Genomic DNA, 22,906 nt, shown 5'->3' with positions numbered 1-22,906 from the left:
GACCAGGGACTGGATTTTTAGCCCAGTGGTAGAGCACCTGGCTGGCATGTGTGAGGCCTGGGGCCCATCCTTTGCACTGCAAAAATAAAATTAAGGTTAGAAAGGGTTATTTTGGAAAGTCATGTCATGAAGAGACCAAACTTGACAACACAGGAAATTAGGATAGTTTACTCCATCGCCCCCCCCCATGTTATTTTGTTTTATTGGTACATTCTAAGTATCCACAACTTTGGGATTTGCTACATTTTTAGCACATGCATACAATGTAACAATACAATTTGGCTCTCCAGCACTTCCCCACTAGGATGGTTTTTAAGGTTCTGTGTTCAGTAAAATAAGCCAGTCATAAAAACACAAACCTCATATGTGGGTGTTTAAGATCATCAAACTCATAGAGAAAGAAAAAAGAATGGCAGGTGTCGGCCTGGGAAAATGAAATTGTGTAAAGGGTACAGAGTTCCACTTTTGCAAGGTGGAGAGATTCCGGAGGTTGGTTTTGCATCTGAATATGCTTCATGCTACCAAATTGAAACTTCAAAATGGTTAACAGGACAGATGACATGTTGAATGTGTTTTACCAAAGTTTTTAAAAAGTCAAGTTGTAAGATGGTTCATGTACCTCTCCTTTTTGTTTGTTTGAATTAAGCTTTATTACAAATTTTTTTTTCTTATGGGTTTTGTTTTGGAATGTTATTTCACTGTATTATATTGTGTTTCTTAATAGGCACCAATTAAGAGCAGCAGCTATGGGGGATCCTGGACTCTTCAAATTGCAGTTTGCCCCCTTCAGCAGTGCCTTAGATGTTGGCTTTTGGCACGAGTTGACCCAGAAGAAGTTGAATGAATATCGACTAGATGAAGCCCCCAAGAACATTAAGGGTTATTATTACAATGGTAAGGTGGTAATAAACTGCCTCTCCTATCATCTTCTGGATCCTCTCTGTCCTCTAGTATAGTACCAGATTACTTATTTATCTATTTATTTATTATTTTTGTGGACCTAGGCCTTGCACTTGCTAGACATGCACTCGACCACTGACCTACACCCCAGCCCTCAGCTTTCCTTTAGAAAGGAACTCCCATTTCTTTTATATTCAGTGCTCTTCACTTTCTTTTTTCCTTTCTGACTTTCGACCCACGCTCCTTTTTCTTTTCTCTTGTTCTGGGGAAAAGAAATAGAATAGTAAAATGTAAGTTATTAATCTGAATACTGATTAATTAGTTTTACGGAAAGAAGAGATCCAAAATATTTTTCCCCCAGGAGTCCTTCTTATAATTATGGTGAATCCCTCACAAAATCCCTGTCATGTTCTGCCATTATCCATACAGACATTATCTGTGTGTCACAGATAAGCAGGGATTGGATGGTGCCCTTGGAGCTTCATCAACAAAGAGAACAAAACAATTGCAAATATTTTTGTTATGAATGCTACTGTTTCTGACTTGTTATTGAAGATGCAATCATTCTTCTTTTCAGGTGATTCTGCGGGACTGCCAGCTCGCCTAACATTGGAGTTCAGTGCTTTTGACATGTGAGTATTTATTTTCACAATCTAAAGAACTGTTCTTGGAAAGGAGTGAGCATTCTCACCTCCCTCAGAAGTGGACCACAGGAGAAGCTGGAGAGGGTCTGGGGAGCAGAGCCAGGGCCTCAGGTTCCCTTGTGCCTCCTGTTAAGATAAGTGCTAGATGCTTAGGACTTTCTGGTTCATTTTTAAATATTTTTTTTAGGTGTCAATGGTTCATTTTTTCAGCAGAAAAAAATGAATATTTTTCAGAGCCTTGTAGGAACCAGCTACCATCTAGATTGAGACTTAGCGAACATCCCTCCTGATTTTGATTGTAGCTTATATTTTATGATTCTTTATTCTCTTGACTTACTCCTTTAGTAGCGTATGCATTGATCAATGAATGTTTATTAAGTCAGATTGGTATAGGAGCCACTGTGCAAGACATTATGGGAATGTTCAAAGGATATGATAGATATATTTCTTTTTTTAAATCCACTTGGCAACTAGGGGAGTTGCTGGAGAGAAGAGAAGCATATACTGAACACTTAACTGGCTAGGCATTTCTATAAACTTAATCCTTTCAGATCTGTCCAAGTGTGATTTTTCACTTTTTCAGATGAAGAGACTGTGGGTCAAAAGATAAAATATGTCAAAAAGTCATAGCTAGCTAAATTTAGAAAGCACAGTGACAGAGCACTTGTGTTGCTCTCAGTGAGAGAGCACTTGTGTAGCATGTACGAGGCCCTGGGTTCCATCCCCAGGACTGGGGGGGCCGGGAGCAAGGGTGAGGGGAAAACTAAAATGTATTCAGAAGCGTATTTCTGAATTGTAGCAGTTTTGGCTTAGAACATGTTGAGTTTGAGTGACAGTGTCCTCCAGAAATGTCAGGATGGACTGAGTCCAAGAGAGGGGTGAGTAGTTGGTGTGGTGGTCATCCATGCAGCAAAAGCCATGAGGCCATATGCAGGAAAGAGAGCAGTGGATGAGAAGAACAGAGGGTCTGAGCAGTGAGTGGCCCTGATTTAGAGGATGCAAAACTGGGAAATGGACTGTCATAGGATAGTCTGAAAAATGAAAAGTCCTATAGAAACCAAAGGAGGAAGGGCTTTGATGAAGGAGAAGAAGATCAACAATGTCAGAAGTCCAGAGGTCAGAGTTCAGTACAAGGGTCCTTAGGTTTGTGGATGAAAGCATTTGTGGTCCTTGTGAATTCATTTTCTCAAACTAAAGTTTACACAAAAATTAGAACGGGGGGAGGGGTGCATTTAGACGCATAACCATGTTGAGGGGTTTTAAGATTATGGAAGATTAAAGAAGTAAATGCTCTGGTGAGATCCACTTCCACTGTCTGCTACCTCAGCAGGGTCAAGATGAGGAATTTTGGGGAGAGCAGAAGTCTTTGTAAAGTCACATGGTTTCTCCAAGTGGCAGTAGTATAGTCAGTGGTTAGGCTATTGAAAATAAAGTGTCTCTAGAATTCTTTGTTTTATTTCTCAAAAAAATCAATACATTTTATTCTTTTATCTCCATCAGATTGCAAAATTAAAAGCATAACACAGGGCTGAAGATATAGCTCAGTTGGTAGAATGCTTTCCTTGCATGCCCAAGGCCCTGGATTCAATCCCCAGCACCAAATACACACACAAAAAAAATTGGCAAATCTTACTGTATATTAATTGAATTGTACCTCAATAAAATTGACACAAAAATTGTTAGGAAAAAAAAAAAAGTATAACATAAACCCCAAATAGTGTTAGGCTTTATACATTTATAAAGTGTGTCTTGGCCTTTCTTTTTTCCTTTGGAACTTTCTTGATCCATCAAATTTCTGGTGATTACTTCTCAAAACAAATTAAGTACTAGTAAGCTCTCTTGGTGTTTTGGCAAGACTGATCAACTTTTCGGGCAACTGTAATATAACAATGAAAAGACTGGAGGGGAGGGGAGGGGAGGGGAGGGGGGATAGTAGAGGATAGGAAGGGCAGCAGAATACAGCATACACTAGTATGGCAGTATGTAAAAAAGTGAATGTGTAACCGATGTGATTCTGCAATCTATATACAGGGTAAAAATGGGAGTTCATAATCCGCTTGAATCAAATGTATTAAATATGATATGTCAAGAGCTTTGTAATGTTTTGAACAACTAATAATAAAAAAAATGAAAAGACTGAAAATGTACAAGCATTAAAACTTTTATTCTTTGAGACATTAGTAAGAAAAAAACAGCTCAAGGAAGTTAAATTTGATCTTAATACAAAATCCAAGCATCCAAGGCTTGAGTAATCCATTTTGGTCAAAGAAACTCTGTGATCCTGCAGCTATGACTGTCACACAAATTGCTTGATTACGCTGGTGATACTTTTTCCTTTACCCATTCAGTACCACCAGTGTGTGAATCACTGTGGCAGACATTGGGGAGGTGAGCAGGAGGAAAACATGGCCCCTGTGCTGTGAAAATAGCCCTGAATTTGAAGTTTGAAGACTTGGGACTTACGGCTAATTAAGTGTGCTACCTCAAATAAGTCTTGTGTTTTTGTTTATTTGTTTTGTTTTGTTTTTAGCTTTCTTTTTCTCATCTCTGGGCTTCTAGTGTTCCCACTACTATTAAACGTCTGTGTTTTTCTGAGCCTCTCTTTGTAGCATGATTAGGAATTTTAATAAAAGCATTTAGGACTTTCCTCAGAAGGTAGGAGATTTCTGTGTCCATGTTATCTGTTATTGTTACTTTCTTTGTTTTTGTCATCATATATCTGCATGGGTTTGTCTACAATTTGCAGGATTGTGGGTATTAGAAATGCAAAGACTTAGGACTCTAGGGCTCCACTGCAGTATGAGAGAGATGGGGAGAGACAAGGAGAGGACAGATATTTGCATTGTAGTGTGCTCAGTGACTAATAAATGTGGAGAGGTGATCATTATTTCAGGAATACTCATTGATTGCTTCCTCTGTGTCTTGATTATACTGTGTGCACTAGGCACTGGGCATTTGGAGAGGAAGAAGAAACGGTTGAGAGTGAACAGCCCTGGTTCTTAACTGTTGAAGCCAAAGGTGTCTCATGTTTGCATAGCACCAGATAAACCCCTTTGACTCTGGGCTCTGGGTGTTTTTGTTTAATTTGGATGCTGTGGATTGAACCCAGAGCCTCATGTATGCAAAGCATATGCTCTTAAGACTGAGCTATATCCCTTCTCCCAGGCTCCTAGTCTTAAGGATCTCTGTAAGCAGTTAGAAGCATCAGGATGCTGTTCTTTAAATTACATGGAGTGAGTTGCTCAAGCAGTCTTTAATCGGTGCCATGCCTTGAAGATGAGAGTATGGTCTTAGGGTAGGTTGTGCCACTGAACCAGACCCAGAAATGGAAGAGCCCAAATGCAAAGAAAGTTTATTTCTTGCTTACCTAATAGTCAGGGATGGCATCTGGTTGTCTTGCACCTTGTGGCTCCATCATCCTCAAGGGCTTTGCCTTTGTGCTTTAGTTAAGTCTGAGTTGTTACTTTGAAGTAACAACTGGGAGATGGGAAATAGAGCCAGAGTGAAAATAGGTGGAAGATGGAGGCCCAGCCGGTCTCTTAAAGGGCCTGGCTGGAAAGGGACATGTGTTACTAGTCCCCTCAGATTCTTTTGGGAAGAGCTGTGCCTTTCTGGCCAGAAAGACTGGAAAATGGTATGCCGGCTATAAGCATTGAGTATGTCATCAGTTTCTGTTGAAGAGAAAGGTCGGTTTTGGATGACATCTCTGTACCAAAATGAAATGGTTAAAAAAAAAAAAATCTTCCCTGGGCCCTCTTTATCCTGAAGATTATTTATTTTAATCTTTAATTATAAGGAAATTTTTTTCTAAGCCTCAAATTAGATCTGATTGGAAGAACATAAGGCGTAACCCTTGCCCTCAAAGAACCTAAAAAGTAGTTGTGCAAAAGCCTGTGCACAGGACACAGGTTGTGTCTGTCTTGTCCTCTCCTGTGCTGCCTGCATCTACCATAGGGTTGGTGCATACTAGTTGCTTAAATAACTGTAGGCTGTCAAAATGGGATGTGATGTTTTTGGAAAGATACCAGTGGACTCCATTAAGGGTGTTATAAATTAAAACTCAGAGATTTTTAGGGAAAATAGGAGAAAATGAAGCAAGGGTGTGATTCCCCAAGCTCCCCATAGTTATGCAAAGCTGTTCGTGTGGAGTAAAGAACTCTGTAGGTATAAAACTCAACCTTTGTTCTTCTGGAGGATTTATTCGGTTCTGGTTACCCGCTGCCATGGAAATAACTGGTGCATACTACTGAGATTTTAAAAAACATTATGTCCCCACACAGGCCCAGAATTCAGGCCTTTGTGAAATCCATACTTTACCAGGTTTGTTAGTCAGTTTGGCATTACTACAACAAAATAACTGAGGCAGCAAACTTTATGAAGAGAAAAGATTTATTTAACTCCCAGTTTTGGAAGTTAAAAGTCCAAGATCAGGGATGGGGTGGGGTGGGGACACATTTGTTTAGCCTCTTGTGAGGGAAACAAGTGGTGGCACATTATGGCAGAAGCATGTGCAGGAACGAAAGGTCACGTCTTCAATAGGATGAGAGAGCAAGAGAAGGGTGGGGCCAATATCAGGCTTTTATAGCAGTGCTGGCAAGGAGTCCCAGGAGAACTGCCGAACTGCCTTAGGAGGGCATGTCCCCAAGGACTAGGAGCCTCCCACTAGGCCCCACCTCCTAAAGATTCCATCACCTCCCACTAGTAGCACCCTGAGGACCAGGCCTTTAACACGTGGGCCTTGGAAGGGCATTTCACATCAAAGGGCACCAGGTTAGTGTGTATATCATTGAGAATTCCTTCTTAGCTTTAGTATGTAGGGGAGATTTCTAATTCATATTCTTTTAGCAGCTTTATTGCGAGAAAGTTCACCTGCTATGAAGTCCCCCCCCCCACTTTTTTAATATTTTTTTTTAGTTGTGGTTGGACACAATAACTTTATTTTGTTTATTTATTTTTTATATGTGATGCTGAGGATTGAACCTAAGACCTCACATGTGCTAGGCAAACGCTTTACTGCTGAACCACAACCCCAGCCTGAAGTTTCCTCTTTTAAAGTGTACACATCAGTAGTTTTTAGTATGCCCATAGAGCTGTGCAATTGTCACCATTATCATCACTCCAAAAAGAAACCTCTAGTAGTCATTCTCCATCTGCCTCCTCCCTATACCCCAGCACTGGGCAACCAAGAATCTACTTTGTGTCTGTGTGAATTTGCATAGTTTGGACATTTCATATAAATAGAATCATAGTAAACTAAACTACAAAATAGTGTCAGAACTGTTCGAGTTAAAATTTCTCTAATTATTGGGCTTTTCCTTCTATGATGATGATGATGATGATGATGATGATGATGATGATGATTATTTTAAATTTATCTCCCCAATAGAATTTTAGTCCTAAATAATGCTTCTCCTTTCCAATCCTCATCATTTATTACCTGGCCTAAGTGTTGGTGTTCCTGGGAGCCATCCTGGCAGTAGCTTGGGTTCTTAGGAGATAGGTTCCTCCCCTCTCAGAGCAAGGCTTTGATATGGCCCTCATGTACCTGTGACATTTGGACACTCGGAAAGAAGTGAAACTTCCTCTTCTGTACTTGTATTCAAATTAGTTCATAGCATCCTCCCTGTGTCCCAGGGTCCCATTTCAGCAGTAATTCCATAGAGTTAAGTCTGGGTGGAAAGGCCTAGCTTACCAACTGCTCTGCTTCCTTTTCCTTCCCTGTAGGCCTAATCTTGCCCATTGTGATTTCTCTTTCTCCTCAAGTCTATCTTTGATGTCCTCATCTCACCTGGATGAAGAATATTCCCTTATTGGAGGAGCATGGTGACAAACAACCTGTGATTTGCTGACTCACAGCTCCCAAGGGAAGGCTTCAGCCTTTGAGCCATAGCTCTCTGCCTCCCTCCCTCAACTTGGCATTTGAGCCTCACAGGCAGCATTGGAGAGAGTTCTTATATCCTGCCACACCTGCTCTAGAGTTAGAGCTCTTCTCCTTCAGCTCCCCAAACCCATTTTTTTTCTTTTTTTTTTTTTAGCAAACTCTAAATGAAAAGACACTGGTTATTTACACCAAGCAGCTACTATTAGTGTAACGAGTAACAGTGCATTCTCTGCATTGGTTGTAAATGGCAGAAATAACAGGTCATTAATGAAATGCATATATTCATTTTGCATCTGTAACCTCTGAAACACAAGTTAATCATTTCAGAAGAGAGAGTAGATTTGTCCATGTCTGAATTTGTATTCAAAATCAACTCATCATCTCTTCTCCTAACTTTGATTTCTCTTAGGATCTTGAGGTCTTTGGGGGGCATTGTAGCGTGCATGAACCATGTGGTACCATGGATTGACAGGTAGCCCAGGCACAGGACATTTTGTCTGCTGACTCTGATGGCCCTCAGGGATTTGCTCAGCAGCAGCCAAGTGCAGAGCCCAGATCGTGGAATAAGCAGAGGAAATGTGCTTACAGCTCTCTGGGAGCTTAGTGTCCTCCACTTGGGTGTAATGGCCATTGTTCTTAAAATGCTCTAAAATATTATGTTTCATTTTATGTGTCCTCTATTACCAGAGAAAATGAGAGCTGGCTTTCTGGAATAGAGGATTAGAGCAGGACCCTGGGGCTGGGCAGCATAGTGCCTTGAAGTCAACCAGTTCTGGTTTTAGATTTGACTGCCCAGAGTTATATGACCTGGGGCAGGTTGCTTGAGTTTTTAAGTGGGGAAAAGAGCTATTAATAAGAACTCACACTTGGCACAGTTCTTGACCCAAGGTTTTCCCTCTTAGATTGAATATAGGAAAGAATAAAAGATAGAAAAGGAACTTTTGTTTGGGAGGTAGTGAGGAGCAGCATGCTGTCGTAGGCTTCTTGGGGAATGGCACCTGCTTCTCAGTCCTGGAATGATGGTGTTGGTCCCATGCTTAGTCTTCTCCCTTTCCGGCTGGGCGAAACTGGTTTCCTCGCCACTCCCCTGGTTCACACAGGGTCCCTGCGGTGCCTGCTAACTGATTCTCTCTGTGTCTAGGAGTGCTCCCACGCCTGCACACTGCTGCCCTGCTGTAGGGACACTGTACAACACCAACACACTGGAGTCTTTCAAGACTGCGGATAAGAAGCTCCTTCTGGAACAAGCAGCCAATGAGGTTAGCCATCTTCTGTGGGCCTGGCAGGTACCATGTTTCTGATCGGGCACATGGGTCTGATGCAGAAACTAGTATATAATAAATACTTGAAGATGTTTGCAGGTTTCTGTTTATTTCTCTATAGAGAAATAAATTGCTCCTTCTGTACTGGCAAGAAGATCAGGGAGAAGACACTGGCTCTCAGCTGGACATAGGCCAGAGGGTGAAAACTCAGGTTTGCTGATCTCCAGTGAGCACTTTGGAGAAGCCTGACCTCTCCCTGAAGGTTACATTCCTATGGCTGAATGCATCCGGGTGCTCTGTGCCTTGTGCTCCAGAGAGGCTTGATCGTCCTGTGCATGACGATGCCATGGGAGGTTAGTTATACAGAATCTCCAGCACCTTCAGGGCTAAAGCTAATCTGCTTCTGATTTATAAGGCCACTGTTGGTCTCTTTGGACTGTATTTGGTCACAGCAGATCAGCTGTAACTCCCATCACCTGCTTTCTCTTCTCTCTTGTCTTTTTGGGACATGATGTTCTCTATACATGGAATATCTTTCCTTTGCTTCATAGCTGAGTTAAAAGAATTTAAATAGGGATAGAGAGAAAAGAGAGGGATAGTTTATCCCAATCCTCCTTACCACTCTTAATTGAGGGATCTTTACACTAGTGTTAGTAAAAAAAAATGTCATCATCTTTTTAAAAATTTTTATTGGTATGTTGTAATTATACAGAATTGTGGGTTTCATTGTCATATATTTATATTGCACATAACATAATTTGGTCAAGACCAGTAGAGTAGAGGATGGGCACTAGGGGGAGGGAGAGGGAACAGAAAGGCCATGTACTGGACAAGAAATTGAATAAGTGTCATCTTATATCCTGTTGATGGGAATGGTTTATTTGTACAGCCTTTATAGAAAATAGTGTGACTGTTCCTCAAAACTCTGAAAATAGAACTATCATATGTTCCAGCAATCCCACTTGTGGGTATATACTCTTATATATCCCATGTAAATGAAATGACTATATGGAAGAGACATCTGGACTCCCATGTTTATTGTAGCACTGTTCACAATAGCCAGGATGTGGACTCAACTGGGGTGTACATCAATGGCTGAAAGGATTAAGAAAATGTGGTACATAAATATAGTGGAATATTATTCAGCCATAAAAAGAGAGATCCTGTCATTTTCTGTGACATGGGTGGAACTAAGTGATATAGCCAGGCAGAGTATGACAATCACTGCATGTTCTTATCTTACGTGAAAGCTGAAAATATTGATCTTATAGGAGTAGAGAATAGAAGAGTGGTTACCAGAGGTTGGGAATGGGAGAGGAGAGAGAAAATATAGAGAGGGTGGATTTTAGGTATTAACATGAAGTGAGCTGGGAAGAATACATTCTAAGATTCTCTAGCATAATAGGATAATCAGTTTAAAACAATTTATTGCATATCTCAAAATAACAAGAAGAAAGGAATTTGAAGGTTCCTGGCAAAGAAATGAATATTACTCTGATTTTATTACTTTCCATTGTATGCATGGCTTGAATCATCACACTATATTCCATAAATATGTATAATAATTGTATGTCAATTAAAAGACTTTTTGAAAGTACCATGCTTAAAATCAACAATTGTAGGAGAACAAAAAAGAGGGGATTTCCTATTTTTGTGGGCACAATGGTCAGGGAAGGAAATCTCCCAGCCAGTCCCAAGGCAGGCTTCCACTACATCCCTCTTAGTGGATGAGGCTCATGACTCAGGTGGTGATGGTTGGTCATTTTTCTTCACCTGTGACCTGACTGCCTCTGGATCTCTTGCCTTGGCTGAACACTTAAAAGGGAACCTCCAAAGAGTTGAGACAGTTCTTAATCTATCAAGGGAAAAAGTAGGTTGTCTTCACAGGAATCCCACCCCTTGACACTTGACAGGGGCTCAGAGTTCTGGCGGTTTACACCTTACCTCCATGTTGGCTCATGAGAAAGCCAGGGCCTGCTGTTTCAGGTCCAGTTCCTTCAAAGCCATGATGTCAATGGGAAGGGCTTATTTCTTCTTGCTTTTTCCACAGCTGTCCTTGGGGAATGGTTCTTCTGTAGGGGTGACTATTTTGCTATTTTGTCCTGCTTAGCAACACAAAGTTTAGCAGCTAATCTTAGCTACTAAAACATCTTGTGACCAGGACCAGCTTTAGCTTCCAGAGTACTTATGGAGTGTACATAAACTTGTATTTCATTCTCCTTTTTATCTCTCAAGGCAGGATAATCCCAAGTCTGGCTTTGAGAAATCCCCTTACTATAGTTGAGATCACTTCCTTCGAGAATCCCTGCTGGGTGATGTTACCTACTTCTATGATAGCAAGTCCAGTCTGTTGTTACCTACTTCTATGATAGCAAGTCCTACATGGTGTTGAACTTGTACATTTATGCCTGTCTCTCTCCCGAGATTATGAGTTTCCTGAGGGCAGGGGCTGTGTCTTTTATTTTTGCAACCCTGTTGTAGAAAATAAGTAGGTAGCTACTGAAGGAAGTCAGGAATGCACAGGAGTGACCTGGTTGTCTCTTTTGTGCTAAGATTCCCATAGAGGAGATTCTTTGGCTGGAGGAGACGCTCCTTTACTTGGCTCAGGAGCATGGCTGACAGAAAGGCAGTGTCAAGTGGGCTAGGAAGTAATGACCCTCTTCAGTGCCCAGGATAAGCAGTGCTGGGCCTCAAAACAAGAAGAGCCTGGGGCTTCTCAGTTTCACACTTTGCTTGACAGTGAGAAGCTCAGAGTTGCCCGGCAACCTGTCTTAATGCTTTTCTTTCTTTTGGCAGATCTGGGAATCCATAAAGTCAGGTGCTGCTCTTGAAAACCCTGTACTCCTCAACAAGTTCCTCCTCTTGACATTTGCAGTAAGTAAATGGGCTCCCTGTTGTATTGAGACTGGTGAAATCCCCAGTTCATTCTGGTGGACCAAAAGGACGGGCTGCTCTCTTCTCTCTGAAGGTGTTACCTCGTGATATTCCTTATAGCTGTTAAAGAAGCTCTAATTTGATTAGTGGCTTTATTACGATGCAAAATGAATTCATTCGTACTGATCACACTGGTAGTAGTTGCATAGTTTCTATAACAGAATGACCCAACTCCTGTTATTAAGGACATTATGAAGTCAGGCTTAGGGAGCAGTGGTTTCATTATTGCCAACTAACATCTTTGTTAAATACAGTCCTGCAAAGCTTAGTTGGTAGGCCCAGTGTGTTAACTGTCATTATGACAAAATACCTGAGATAATCAACTTATAAGGAGAAAATTTATTTTGGCTCATGGTCACTTGGCCCTGTTGCCTTTGGACCTGTGGCAGCACTCATGGCAGGAATTTATGGTGGAGAAGCTGCTCATTTCAGGGTGGCTAGGAAGCAAAGAGAGAGACAGGAAAGGACGGAGGGGGGTCCCAATATCCCATTCCAGGACATATCCCCAGTAACCTCAATTTCTTTCACTATGACCCCTCCTAAATCCCCATCACCTGCCAGTGGGCACCACAGTCTGGCAACCAAGGCCTTAACATGTGGGCCTTTGGGGGACACTCCAGATTCAAACTGTAGCACCCCTTAAATAAGGGTTAGAGGAGCTCACACAACGTGGCTTGACCGTACAATTTTTTTTTTTTTTTTTAAACAAAGAACCAGGCATGTTGTCATATGCCTATACTTCAAGTGCTCAGAGGCTGAGGCGGGACAATCACAAGTATGAGGCCGATTTGGGCAACATAGCAAGACCTTGTCTCAAAAAAGTTTTTAGATAAAAATTAATAAACAAAGGAAAATGCCTTCTATATATATATGATCTAATTTTAAAATACATTAAGGGAAGCCTTGAAGAGGAAAAGGAATCACATGAAGGTAACATCACTGCCTACAGTGGGTAGAGTTAAGGAGCTGGAGGGAAAGACTAGGTCTCAGTGAAGAGGCAAGTTAGGGAAAGGTAAGGGCTGCTTGTAAAGATACTAGCTACGCACACACATGCAAATGTGTGTAGAGATGGTCCCTGGCTTTTGATGGTTTGACTTAGGATTTTTCAGCCTTGTCTGAAAGTGTATCCATACAACCATTCCCTTTCTCACTTTCAGTACAGTGATCAATACTTTGCATGACGGATGCAACGCTTTATGGAAGAGGCTTTGGGTTAGATAATTTGGCCAATTGTAAGCTACTGTAAGTGGTCTGAGCACATTTAGGGTGGACTAGTCTAATATGTGATGTAGGTTAGGTATATTAAATGCATGTTTAACCCAGGTGATGTTTTTAACTTATGATGGGTTTACCTAGACATACCCCATTGTGTATCAAAGAACGTGTGTGTGTGTGTGTGCGCGCGCCCATGCATGCGTGCGTGCCCATGCATGCGTGCGTGCACGTTTGTAAGTGTAAGTAAAACTGATTTGTCCTTTATGTCAACTGTATAATGTTCTGTCTAGTATATATTCCATAGACTCCTGTTGTACATTTAGGTTGTTTTTTTTCTTTCCTTTTTTCCGTGCTGGGGATTGAACACAGGGACGCTTTACCACTGAGCTATATCCCCAGCCCTTTTTATTTTATATTTTGAGACAGGGTGTTACTATTGCTGAGACTGGCCTCAAACTTATGATCCTCCTGCCTCAGCCTTCTGAGTTGCTGAGATTATGGTATAGGTGTGTGCCATTAGGTTGTTTCTAATGTTCCCTATTATAAAAAATGCTGCAGGAAGCAATATTGACCATATTGATATTTTTTTCCTGCTCATTTTATTTACTTAGAGTAAGTTGAAGCAATATTGACCATATTGATATTTTTTTTCCTGCTCATTTTATTTACTTAGAGTAAGTTCTTTGCTGTGGATGAAGTGTGTATCATTACAGCTTCATCTGCTTCTCCTAAATGCCACCTCCCTTTTTTATTGCCCAAGCACAGAGGGAATGGTGGGACCCCAAAGATTATAGCAATGTGTGGTTATCTACAAGGAACACATTTTCTAATAAGTTATGGTAATCATTTTCTGAACATTTGATTACTTTTGTAGGTTCTCTACTAGGATAGATTTATTTAAATATTGCTAAATTTTCTGGTTTTTTTTTAGTTGAACATTAATACATTTCTTATACCAAGAATTCTCTTTAATAGAACATAAATAACAATTTGTCCTTAATGAGAAAAATAACAGCTCTGACTTAAAGTTTGGAGGCATTTCTCAGAGGTGTTATGTGTGTTGGCCTCACTGCCCTTTCTGAGTGTTCTTAGCCTGATTTACAAAAAAAAAAAAAAAAAAAAAAAAAAATTAATTTCTCTTTTAAAATCTTCAGGCTCAAAGAGCCTTATGTTTAATTTAACCAAGGTCCTTTGTATCCTGAAAAGAATCCTAAGAAATTCAAGCCTTTGGCTTTTGAAGATGACCTGATAAAACTCCTTAGAGTGTGTGAGGTCCTTCATCTTGAATTGTTTAACCTTTCGCTAAAGATCAGTTATGACAAATCATTTAAGTACAAAGAAGAGAGAATCATCTCTGGGGGATGTTTTTGCTTTCCTTTCTGCTGTTTTTAGGCCTCAAAGGACCAGACACTTCATTAATTTTCAATTTTTCAGTTTGTTTTGCCATTGTGAAAAGGGAGTTTTTTCTTAGTTGATCAATTAGTGGTAGAGTTAGACACTGTGGAAACTAATTAGTAGACCTTCTTATCTGGAAGCATGTTTATATGTAAATTTATATTTAAAGAGTCATCAGGTATGATTCCATTTGTATGAAAAGCCCAGAAGAGACAAATCCATAGAGACAGATGATAGGTTAGTGGTTGTTTGCTAGAGGATAGAGAGGTAGGGGAGTAGAGAGCTTCTACTAGAAGGTGCAGAAATGGCTATGGGCTGATGAAAATATTCTAAAATTAGTGGTGATGGTGGTTCAATTTTGTCCAAAATCTAAAAGAAAAAAAAATCCCATTAAAATGGACAGCTTAACATGGTGAATTTTATACTATATAAATTATTTCTCAATTTTAAAAAGGTCATCTGATGAGCAAAATGGTGCATACCTGAAATCCAAGCAACTTGGGAGGCTGAGGCAGGAGTATCTCAAGTTCAAGTCCAGCCTGGGAAACTTAGCAAGATTCTGTCTCAAAATTAAAAATGAAAAAATCTGTGGGGGTGGGCCGGGGTTATGGCTCAGTGTAGAGCGCTTGCCTAGCATGTTTGAGACGCTGGGTTCAATGCTCAGCACCACATAAAATAAGTAAAATACAGGTATTCTGTCCAACTACAACTAAAAAATATTTTAAAAAAATAAAAGATCTTGGACTATAGCTCTGTGGTAGAGTGATCCTGGGTTCAATCCCCAGTACCAAAGAACAACAAACAAAAAGTCATCCCACAGCCACAGTTTTTATTCTTATCAAGATTCAAGAAGAAATATTAACTAACTAGATAACTGTATTAGTGTCCAGTTGTCACAGATAAGTGAGGAAACTGCTCAGTACCCATGTAAATCTGGTACTGTACCACATGAGTGATGCAGGCCCCAAACACTGCAGGAATTCAAAAACAAGAGCCCAGGTGGGAGCAGTATCAAGGATAGCCTCATGAATCCTCTTCCCTGGGTCAAATCCCTGTCCTTTGGTTGCTTTAACCTGGTGTGGAAATGGCTTAAATCCCAGTGAAGATGAAAGCACTTCTACCATTGTTGCTCCTTTTCCACATAGAAAATGAGCTGCCCGATGGCTGGGCCGAGGTTGATTCATTTTATCAGAGTGGCTCATATTTTGCCTTGTATATAGCAAGTGCTTAATTAATAGTTGTTGACTTGAATTTCACCAGCAAGGCATTTCAAAAAGCAATGTTATATAGGTTCAGCACCCTTAATCTGAAACTTAAAAAAAAATACTCAAACATCAAAACTTTTTGAATGGTGACATGATACCACAAATGGAAAATTCCACAACTGACTTTATGTGATAGGCTATAGTCAAAATACAGGCACATTAAAAATATCATATAAAATTACCTTCAGCCTGTGCATAAGATGTATATAAAATATAAGTGAATTTCATGTTTAGACTTGGGTCCCCTCCCCAAGATAATTCATTATGTGTATACAAATACCTCAGTACTTTAAAAAAAAAAAAAAAAACCCAAATCCATAATACCACTGGTCCCAATCATTTTATAGAAAGAATTTTCTCAGGCATGGGTACAAGAATGACATGGTTTCCTCAATGATGTGCTTAACTTATTTCATTGTGAAGAGAGCTGTATGGGGATTGGTGTTCATTACTCCACCACAGATCCATCAAGTGAGTGTGGTACAGTCATGGAAGCAGCTGAAGTCATGGAAACATAGTTCCGATCCCTCCCCCTTTACCTCTTTTTGTTGTTATTGTTCAAGTGCTTTATCCTTTTCCAAGCTTCAGTTTTCTGTCTATAAAATGGGATAATAATAGTTGTCTCTAAGGGTGGTTTGTATTAAAGCATACCAATGATAGTATCAATGACATATTGCACATTTTCTGTTAGCAAGTGATCAATAAAGTAGGTTATGTTTACCGTCACATTATTAGTGTGTACTGTGAGAGGGTACTTGGGATTGTTTATAGAGGGACAGTGCCCGGGATGCAGTCCAGGGCATTGTGCCTTCAAGGCAAGCACTCCACCACTGAGCTATATCCTCAGCTGGGAGAGTATTTTGGGATCAAGGCAGAAGTTCTGTGTTCTGTTGGGATGAGAATATTTGACAAGTTAGACATATTTTGTGTGCATCACTTTTCTTTCTTAATTACCTATGAGGCATTACATTATTATATGCATTTCAGTTTAATTATTAGTGCTCTTCTGATATTTTATATGTTTTGTTCTAGGATTTAAAGAAGTACCACTTCTACTATTGGTTTTGCTATCCTGCCCTCTGTCTTCCAGAGAGTATTCCTCTTATTCAGGGGCCAGTGGGTTTGGATCAAAGGTTTTCATCAAAACAGGTATTAGCCTATAAAACAAATTTAGATAAAGTTGAGTTTAAGCAAACAGGAACACCTCTGGATGAAGAGGTGGTACTAGAATCCTCCAAAGACCAGATGTATTCACAAATTGTGAAGTCCTTTTCTAGAGGTAGAGAACAGTATTCCTTGGTATGGAATTACATAGGTATTCCATGGTATTTGGTGAAAGACTAACCCTGCAGGGAGGAATTATAGGAATATTTTGAAAGGCTGGAAGCATTTATCAAAATGTGGTTTTTGCTTTCAGTGTGGGAAAATATAAAGCAATATCTTTGGGGAAGAAAATCTTTGAAACAAAATACAAGAGCTTCCACCACCCTCACACTAAGTAACAGAATGTCTCCATCATGCAGAACTAGGCATTGCCATTTAAGGAGGGCATTAGAGATTAGTCCTGAGAAGAGCAATTAAATTAATTAGGCTGGTGGAACACAGACCCCAAACTAGAGAATTTTGATTATTGTTTAAGGCAAAGATTGAATATTAACAAGAAGCATATCAGTCACTAAAAGCCTATATTCTGAAGCCATAGAGCAGCTTCTAATGATTATAATAATAATAATAATAATAATAATAATAATAATAATAATAATAATTAGAACAAATTCAAGGTTATGGTTTTACCAGACTAATTTGTCAAAAAGAAATCTACATTGGGGTAAAAATGATTATGAATGAGATGGACTGCTTGTGAGTGTGGGGTTTCTTTTGAGGAGGAGCAAAAATGTTCTGAAATTATCTCAGTGATGGTTGTACAATTCTGTGAACATACTAAAAATAACCATTGAGTTATATACTTTAAATGGACAATTTGTATAGTATATCTTAATAAAGCCGTTAAAGATTATGGTAAAATTTATCAGTGGTGGGTTTATGTTCACAGGAAAGATAGAATACTTTGACCACCTCTCTCAGCCTCTGTGATTGACAACTTAGGGAACCACCACGCTGTACCATGAAATGTTCCTTTGTTTCCCTAAGACACATCACCATACACAAGAAAGTGTTATGTAAAAGTCAAATGGTGTTATCAGGGGGCACTTTTGTGTTTATTTGCTACAAAAATCCAACAGGGTTTTGGTCAGTCATTTGTAGTCTTTTGGCTTTAAGGTACTTTGTATTTAATATCAGCTTTTAACTCAGAGGTAGATATGTAATTTTCTAGAGAGTAACTTCACATTTTCTGTTTTCAGATTCAAGCCCTTGAGCGGGCGTATGATGATCTTTGTCAAACAGAAGGTGTCACAGCCCTACCATACTTCCTAATCAAGTATGATGACAACATGGTGCGAGTTTCCTTGCTTAAGCACTACAGTGATTTCTTCCAAGGTCAAAGGATAAAGGTCAGAGAAATTTTGAGTATTTAGTTATCTGGTTAAAGAAAAAAATCTCAAGTTCATATTATAATAGACTGCTAACAAATTTAAAATTAGATTTCTTCCACCCTCCAAATGATGTTGTTGAACATTTCTTATATCTGTCCTCTCCTACCCTTACTGTTCTCAAACCAGCTCCTCTTTTACATTGCTCCAGTTCTTTTATAGCTCCTAGTAATTTTGGATTCCTCACTTCCTATTAGTGATAAAGGTATTTCGATTTTCTCTCCTGATGTATTTTACTCCTGTGTTTTCATTTTTATTCTCGGTGCTAACACTGTAGCTCAGGTCCTCCTTTTCTCACTCCTGGATATTTGGAATCTTCTTGCTGTCATCTTGCGTGACTCTAATATGGAAAAATCTTCCTCAAACTACTTACATTCACTCTGTCGTTCATTGGCCAGAAGCCTAATGTGACTTCCTTCTGGCTCAGGCTATCTTTCAGTCTCCTACTATTTTCCTCATAAATATTGCTCCAGCTAATCCTATCTGTTTTTTACCAGACCCTCCCTACTGCCACCCAATCAAGTATATATAGACCTTTTTCACGTATCTTCCATTTCCTCACACACTATCATCTTCCTGAAACATTTCCTGAGAAACTCTTGCTCTCCTTATTGCAATTCTCCTTTCATTATGAAGTGTTCTCATGGGGGTGGCCATGTATGATCTCTCCCTATCTGGACTCACTACACTTATTCCTAATCTGCATTTATAGTACCTTGTCCGAATTCCTTTCCATGCAGTTTTAGACTGTAAGCTCCTGGAGGACAAGGCCCATGTCTCATGGATCTGTGTCTGCATAGTGTCTAGCATTTGTCTGAGGCCCCCAGTAAGGTTCTTTTGAATGAATGAAACAGTCCTGTGTCTTTTAGAAGCAAGGATAACACTAGTAAACTGTCTTAGTTGTATGGGAGACGGTGAATTAAAATTAAAAGATCGTTGAGTATTGTGAAATGAAGTGGAATAATGTCATAGCCATGTGCATATATCAGAGCTAAGAAAAGAGAGTCCCTTAACTGATGGCCCAATTATCCCTTAGCCTAAATTTAGGATGTCTCTTTTTTTTTAATCATCAGCAGCATTAGCATTTTTCTTTTCAGAGGCAGCCCTTTTTACAGTGAGGACCAAGAATTGAGTTTTTATTAAAATTCTTAATTTCTCCAGATGATTTCATAGAACTACAGCTAAATTAGTGGCAATAAGACTAATCACTGATAATTTTCTTTTTTGGTGCTGAGGATTGAACCTAGAGCCTTGCTCATGCAAAGCACACACTTTACCATAGAAGTAGCCCTAAACCCAAGTGTGAGGTTCTTTTGTGACAGCAGGCAGGGCTTGCTCAAAAGCAGCCTTAGGTCAGGTTGAATGTGGTAAATAAATACCCCCCACAAAGTGCCACTCTACCAAAATAATAACAATCTGCAGAGCAGTCTACACTTTGAAAGGGGCTTTTGCAAACTTGATGTTTTTATAATAACTGTGAAATAGGTGTTACAGTGTCTGCATTTTCCATTTGAAGCATAAGAAATTGAATGTCACCAGAGTCAACGGTCTGCTTCCAAAACCCCTGTGCTTTCTGCCATCTCTCTTTTACGTCTCTCAGGTGGAGGCTTGACCTTGGGAATCTAAAAGAGATCTATATTTGACACCAGCATTGCCACTGTTAGTTCTGTGATCTTCAGAAAACTGCATAACCTGTTCTCACCTTAGTTCTTCTATCATATGTTACCAACACTACCTCCTTACACATGTTTGTAATGATTAAATATGATAATATAAAATGGCTGGCATGTAGCAGGTGGTCAGCACTTCCCCAACAGCAGCATATTTTTGAAAGACTGAAGAGATCTTGGGCCTCCTCCTAAGTGCTCTTGGGGGTAGACTAGTATCCAACCCTGAGACTCTGCCAATGTCAGGCATAATGTCCTTCACTTTGTTAGAGGTGTATCAGTTGGTTAGAGCCAGGCTTCAGAAAAGCCTGGAATTCTCAGTACATATGTTGAGCACCTCCTTCTGGGCTAGAAATCACAAGATATGATTATACCTGTTATCACAGAACCTAAGTCTTCTGTGGGAGATGTGGCACTCACTGACTTATGGAAAGTTAACCAAAAAGTTTAGGTAATGGAAGAGAAGGGCCATAGAAATGACACTTGGGTTGTTTGTCTATGCCCTGTGTTATTCTAGTAGGGATCACCAGAAGCTGTACAGACTGATGACCTCATAGGGATTCTCATGACCTCCCAGCCACAGGCCTGAATGTTCCCTCAGTCCTCTGCAGGGCTGTACACAGGCATGTTCTAACATTTGATTATGTCACTCTTCTTCTTGAAAAACCCTTACTGTGGACTTCAGGATGAAGTTAAAACTTCTTGGGCTGGGGCTGGGGCTCAGTGGCAGAGTACTTGTCTAACACATGCAAGGCACTGGATTTGATCCTTAGTACTGCAAACAAAAATGAGCAAATAAAATAAAGTCATGTTGTCCATCTACAGCTACAAAAAAAAAAAAAAAAAAAAAACAAACCAAATAAACCCCACATGTTATCTTGGAATTCAAAACCTCTTCATGTGTGGCTTTTGCCGTTACTCCAGCCTTACCCATTGCTCACCTCTTTATATTCCCCAAGATGGAGCCTGTGCCCTGGCTACTGTTGTGCTCTCCAATGCTGCATGCTTTTCCCACCTCTCTGCCATCAGATGTCCCTTTCGTGTCCGTCTCCACATCCCCCTCCTTTCTGACTCTGTCTGGTGCCTTGCTCAACATTCTGATTCATCTCTCCAGGAAGCACCAGCTGACTTTACACTGTTTCAGAGGCCTCTTTTGGGTTCTCCTTCCCAGTACCATCTGAGCTCTGAAGTGCTTGCTGGTTTGCTTATCTGCATGTCCACATCCCCAGCCCTTACCCCCTCCTCTTACCAGTACTTTGATCCCCAAGATGTCACTGTTCCTCTCTGAGCTTTGTGTGTTCACACTTAAAAGAATGGAGAAATGTTGGAATCCTGCCAGTGTTCTCTTTTTTTCAGCGTGTTTTCTCTTCTGGGCAATATCATTGTGTCCACGTCTTCGGGAACCATTTCCTCATGCATGACCTGCTTGGCTACCACCAACCTGAACCTCCCTCTGGACCCCCCAAACCACTTTATCTAGCCTCCTGCTGACCTTCTGCAACCCCATGCATTCACCACACACCACCTGAACCAGCCCAAGGCTTCTATTTCTCTCCTGGGCAGCACCATCTCAGAATGACAGTGCCTTCTTCCAGTTGCAGGAGCCAGAAATCTGGATCTCCTGCTGGATACCTTTCTGCCTCTTACCACCCCCATATCCACTGCATTTCCTATCTTGAACTTAGTCTGCTGCCTTTGGATTTCTTCTGCCACCACTCCCATCTAATCTACAACCATTTTTCATCTGTGTCACTGTGATATTTTCCAAATGGGTCTCGTCTGATTTACTTTGGCCTCTTGTTCATTTCTACATCATCTGAAGTGATCATTGGCAAAGCTGATCAGATCACACACCCCCAAATGAAATACCTGATTGCCTTCACTGAACTCTAAGAATAGGAACTGGATTTTTTATTATGGCACACAGAGTTAGTGACTTGGCCCCTATGTGGATCCATCCTCAAGTTGTGCATGTCCCCTGTCACAGGGTCTTTTGCAAGCTCTGTTAGCCTGGAACACCCTTCTCTCTCCTTTCTCTTCTCCCCACCTCCACCACACTCACACCCTTTTCCCCATCAAGTGCTTACTCTTTCTTCAAATTTAAATGTAATCATTATTTTCTCAAGGAAAATCCTTTGACCTCTATTAAAAAGGTTTATTTCTCTTGTTGCGGGCTCTTTAGCACTGTATATCCCTTCTTTGGGGTATTTATTTAGCACATGAGTAATTTTACATTTTTTTGGGTAATCTTTGATTAGTATCTTTTCCCCCATTTAAATGTAAGCTCCTAACCGAGTGAGGTGGTTTACACCTACAATCCCAACTAGGGGGGCTGAGGCAGGAGGATGGCAAATTCAAGTTCAGCTTGCAAAACTCAGCTAGATTTTGTCTCCAAAAATGAAAAAAAGCTAGAGATGTGACTCAGTGATAAGAACACTTCTGGGTTCAATTCCCACTACTGCCAAAATAAATAGATAAATAAATAACAGAAATGTAATTTCTGTCAGGACTCTATCTCTGATTTCCCACCACTACACTTGCGACCTGTGGTGTCATGCCTGGTGTGTAAAACATGATGGAAGAATGAGTTCAGGTATGAATGAGTTGTGAGGAATGGGGAATTCCATTTTGGAAGCTCCTGAGTCAGTGCCTCCCACACAGTGGGCCTTAAGGAAGTCATGGCAGCTCTTAGGATGGCTCATTGTAAGTGCTGTCTTTTAACATGAGAATTCCATTCTGATGTAGGCCAGGAAGTTTACAAAAACTTTCCCAAATTGTCTATATACCTGAAATTTATGTGCAGTGAGTCAGAGAGGTCATTAGTGTTCTCACAGGAGAGAGGCTAGAGGGCAAGTATGTGATCTGCAATGGGTAATTTAGTTTTGGGGTCACTGGAACAAATGCATAACCTCTGAAAATTCAATAGAAGCCATGAATCCCCTGCAGAAAAGACACACCCGCATCCAACTCTACATCTAATGTCAGGACTCACAGAGTGCTGAAACCCATTCATGGGTCCTCTCTGCATCCCTGTCTTGAAGAAGGATAAAGGGAATTTTGATAGTAGTTAGCTTTCCTGGGAGGGAGCCTGTAAGATTGCTGGGGTCAGGGGGCAATAGACCATCTTAAATTTGTTCTAAATTTAAGTGGGACCTTTGCCTCCAGAAGTGCTGTTCACTTGTGTGAGAAGA

General features: G+C 40.4%; 1 protein-coding gene across 2 annotated transcripts in view; it reads left to right on the top strand.

The window, feature by feature from the left end:
* Positions 1 to 22,906, top strand: part of Atg7 (autophagy related 7) — a 246,640-nt gene that overhangs the window by 20,601 nt on the left and 203,133 nt on the right. For both annotated transcript variants that reach the window (XM_076841137.1, XM_076841136.1), the window contains exons 2-7: positions 725 to 894; positions 1,478 to 1,532; positions 8,567 to 8,684; positions 11,484 to 11,561; positions 16,529 to 16,645; positions 17,860 to 18,009. In XM_076841137.1, coding sequence (XP_076697252.1) covers positions 747 to 894; positions 1,478 to 1,532; positions 8,567 to 8,684; positions 11,484 to 11,561; positions 16,529 to 16,645; positions 17,860 to 18,009 — 666 coding nt within the window. In that variant the 5' untranslated portion in view covers positions 725 to 746. The remainder of the gene's footprint in view (positions 1 to 724; positions 895 to 1,477; positions 1,533 to 8,566; positions 8,685 to 11,483; positions 11,562 to 16,528; positions 16,646 to 17,859; positions 18,010 to 22,906) is intronic.

Source organism: Callospermophilus lateralis, chromosome 20 (genome assembly GCF_048772815.1).
Source record: "Callospermophilus lateralis isolate mCalLat2 chromosome 20, mCalLat2.hap1, whole genome shotgun sequence".
NCBI lineage: Eukaryota > Metazoa > Chordata > Mammalia > Rodentia > Sciuridae > Callospermophilus > Callospermophilus lateralis.
The sequence above is the reverse complement of the archived record's forward strand: the minus strand, read 5'-3'. Positions and strand labels throughout refer to the sequence as shown.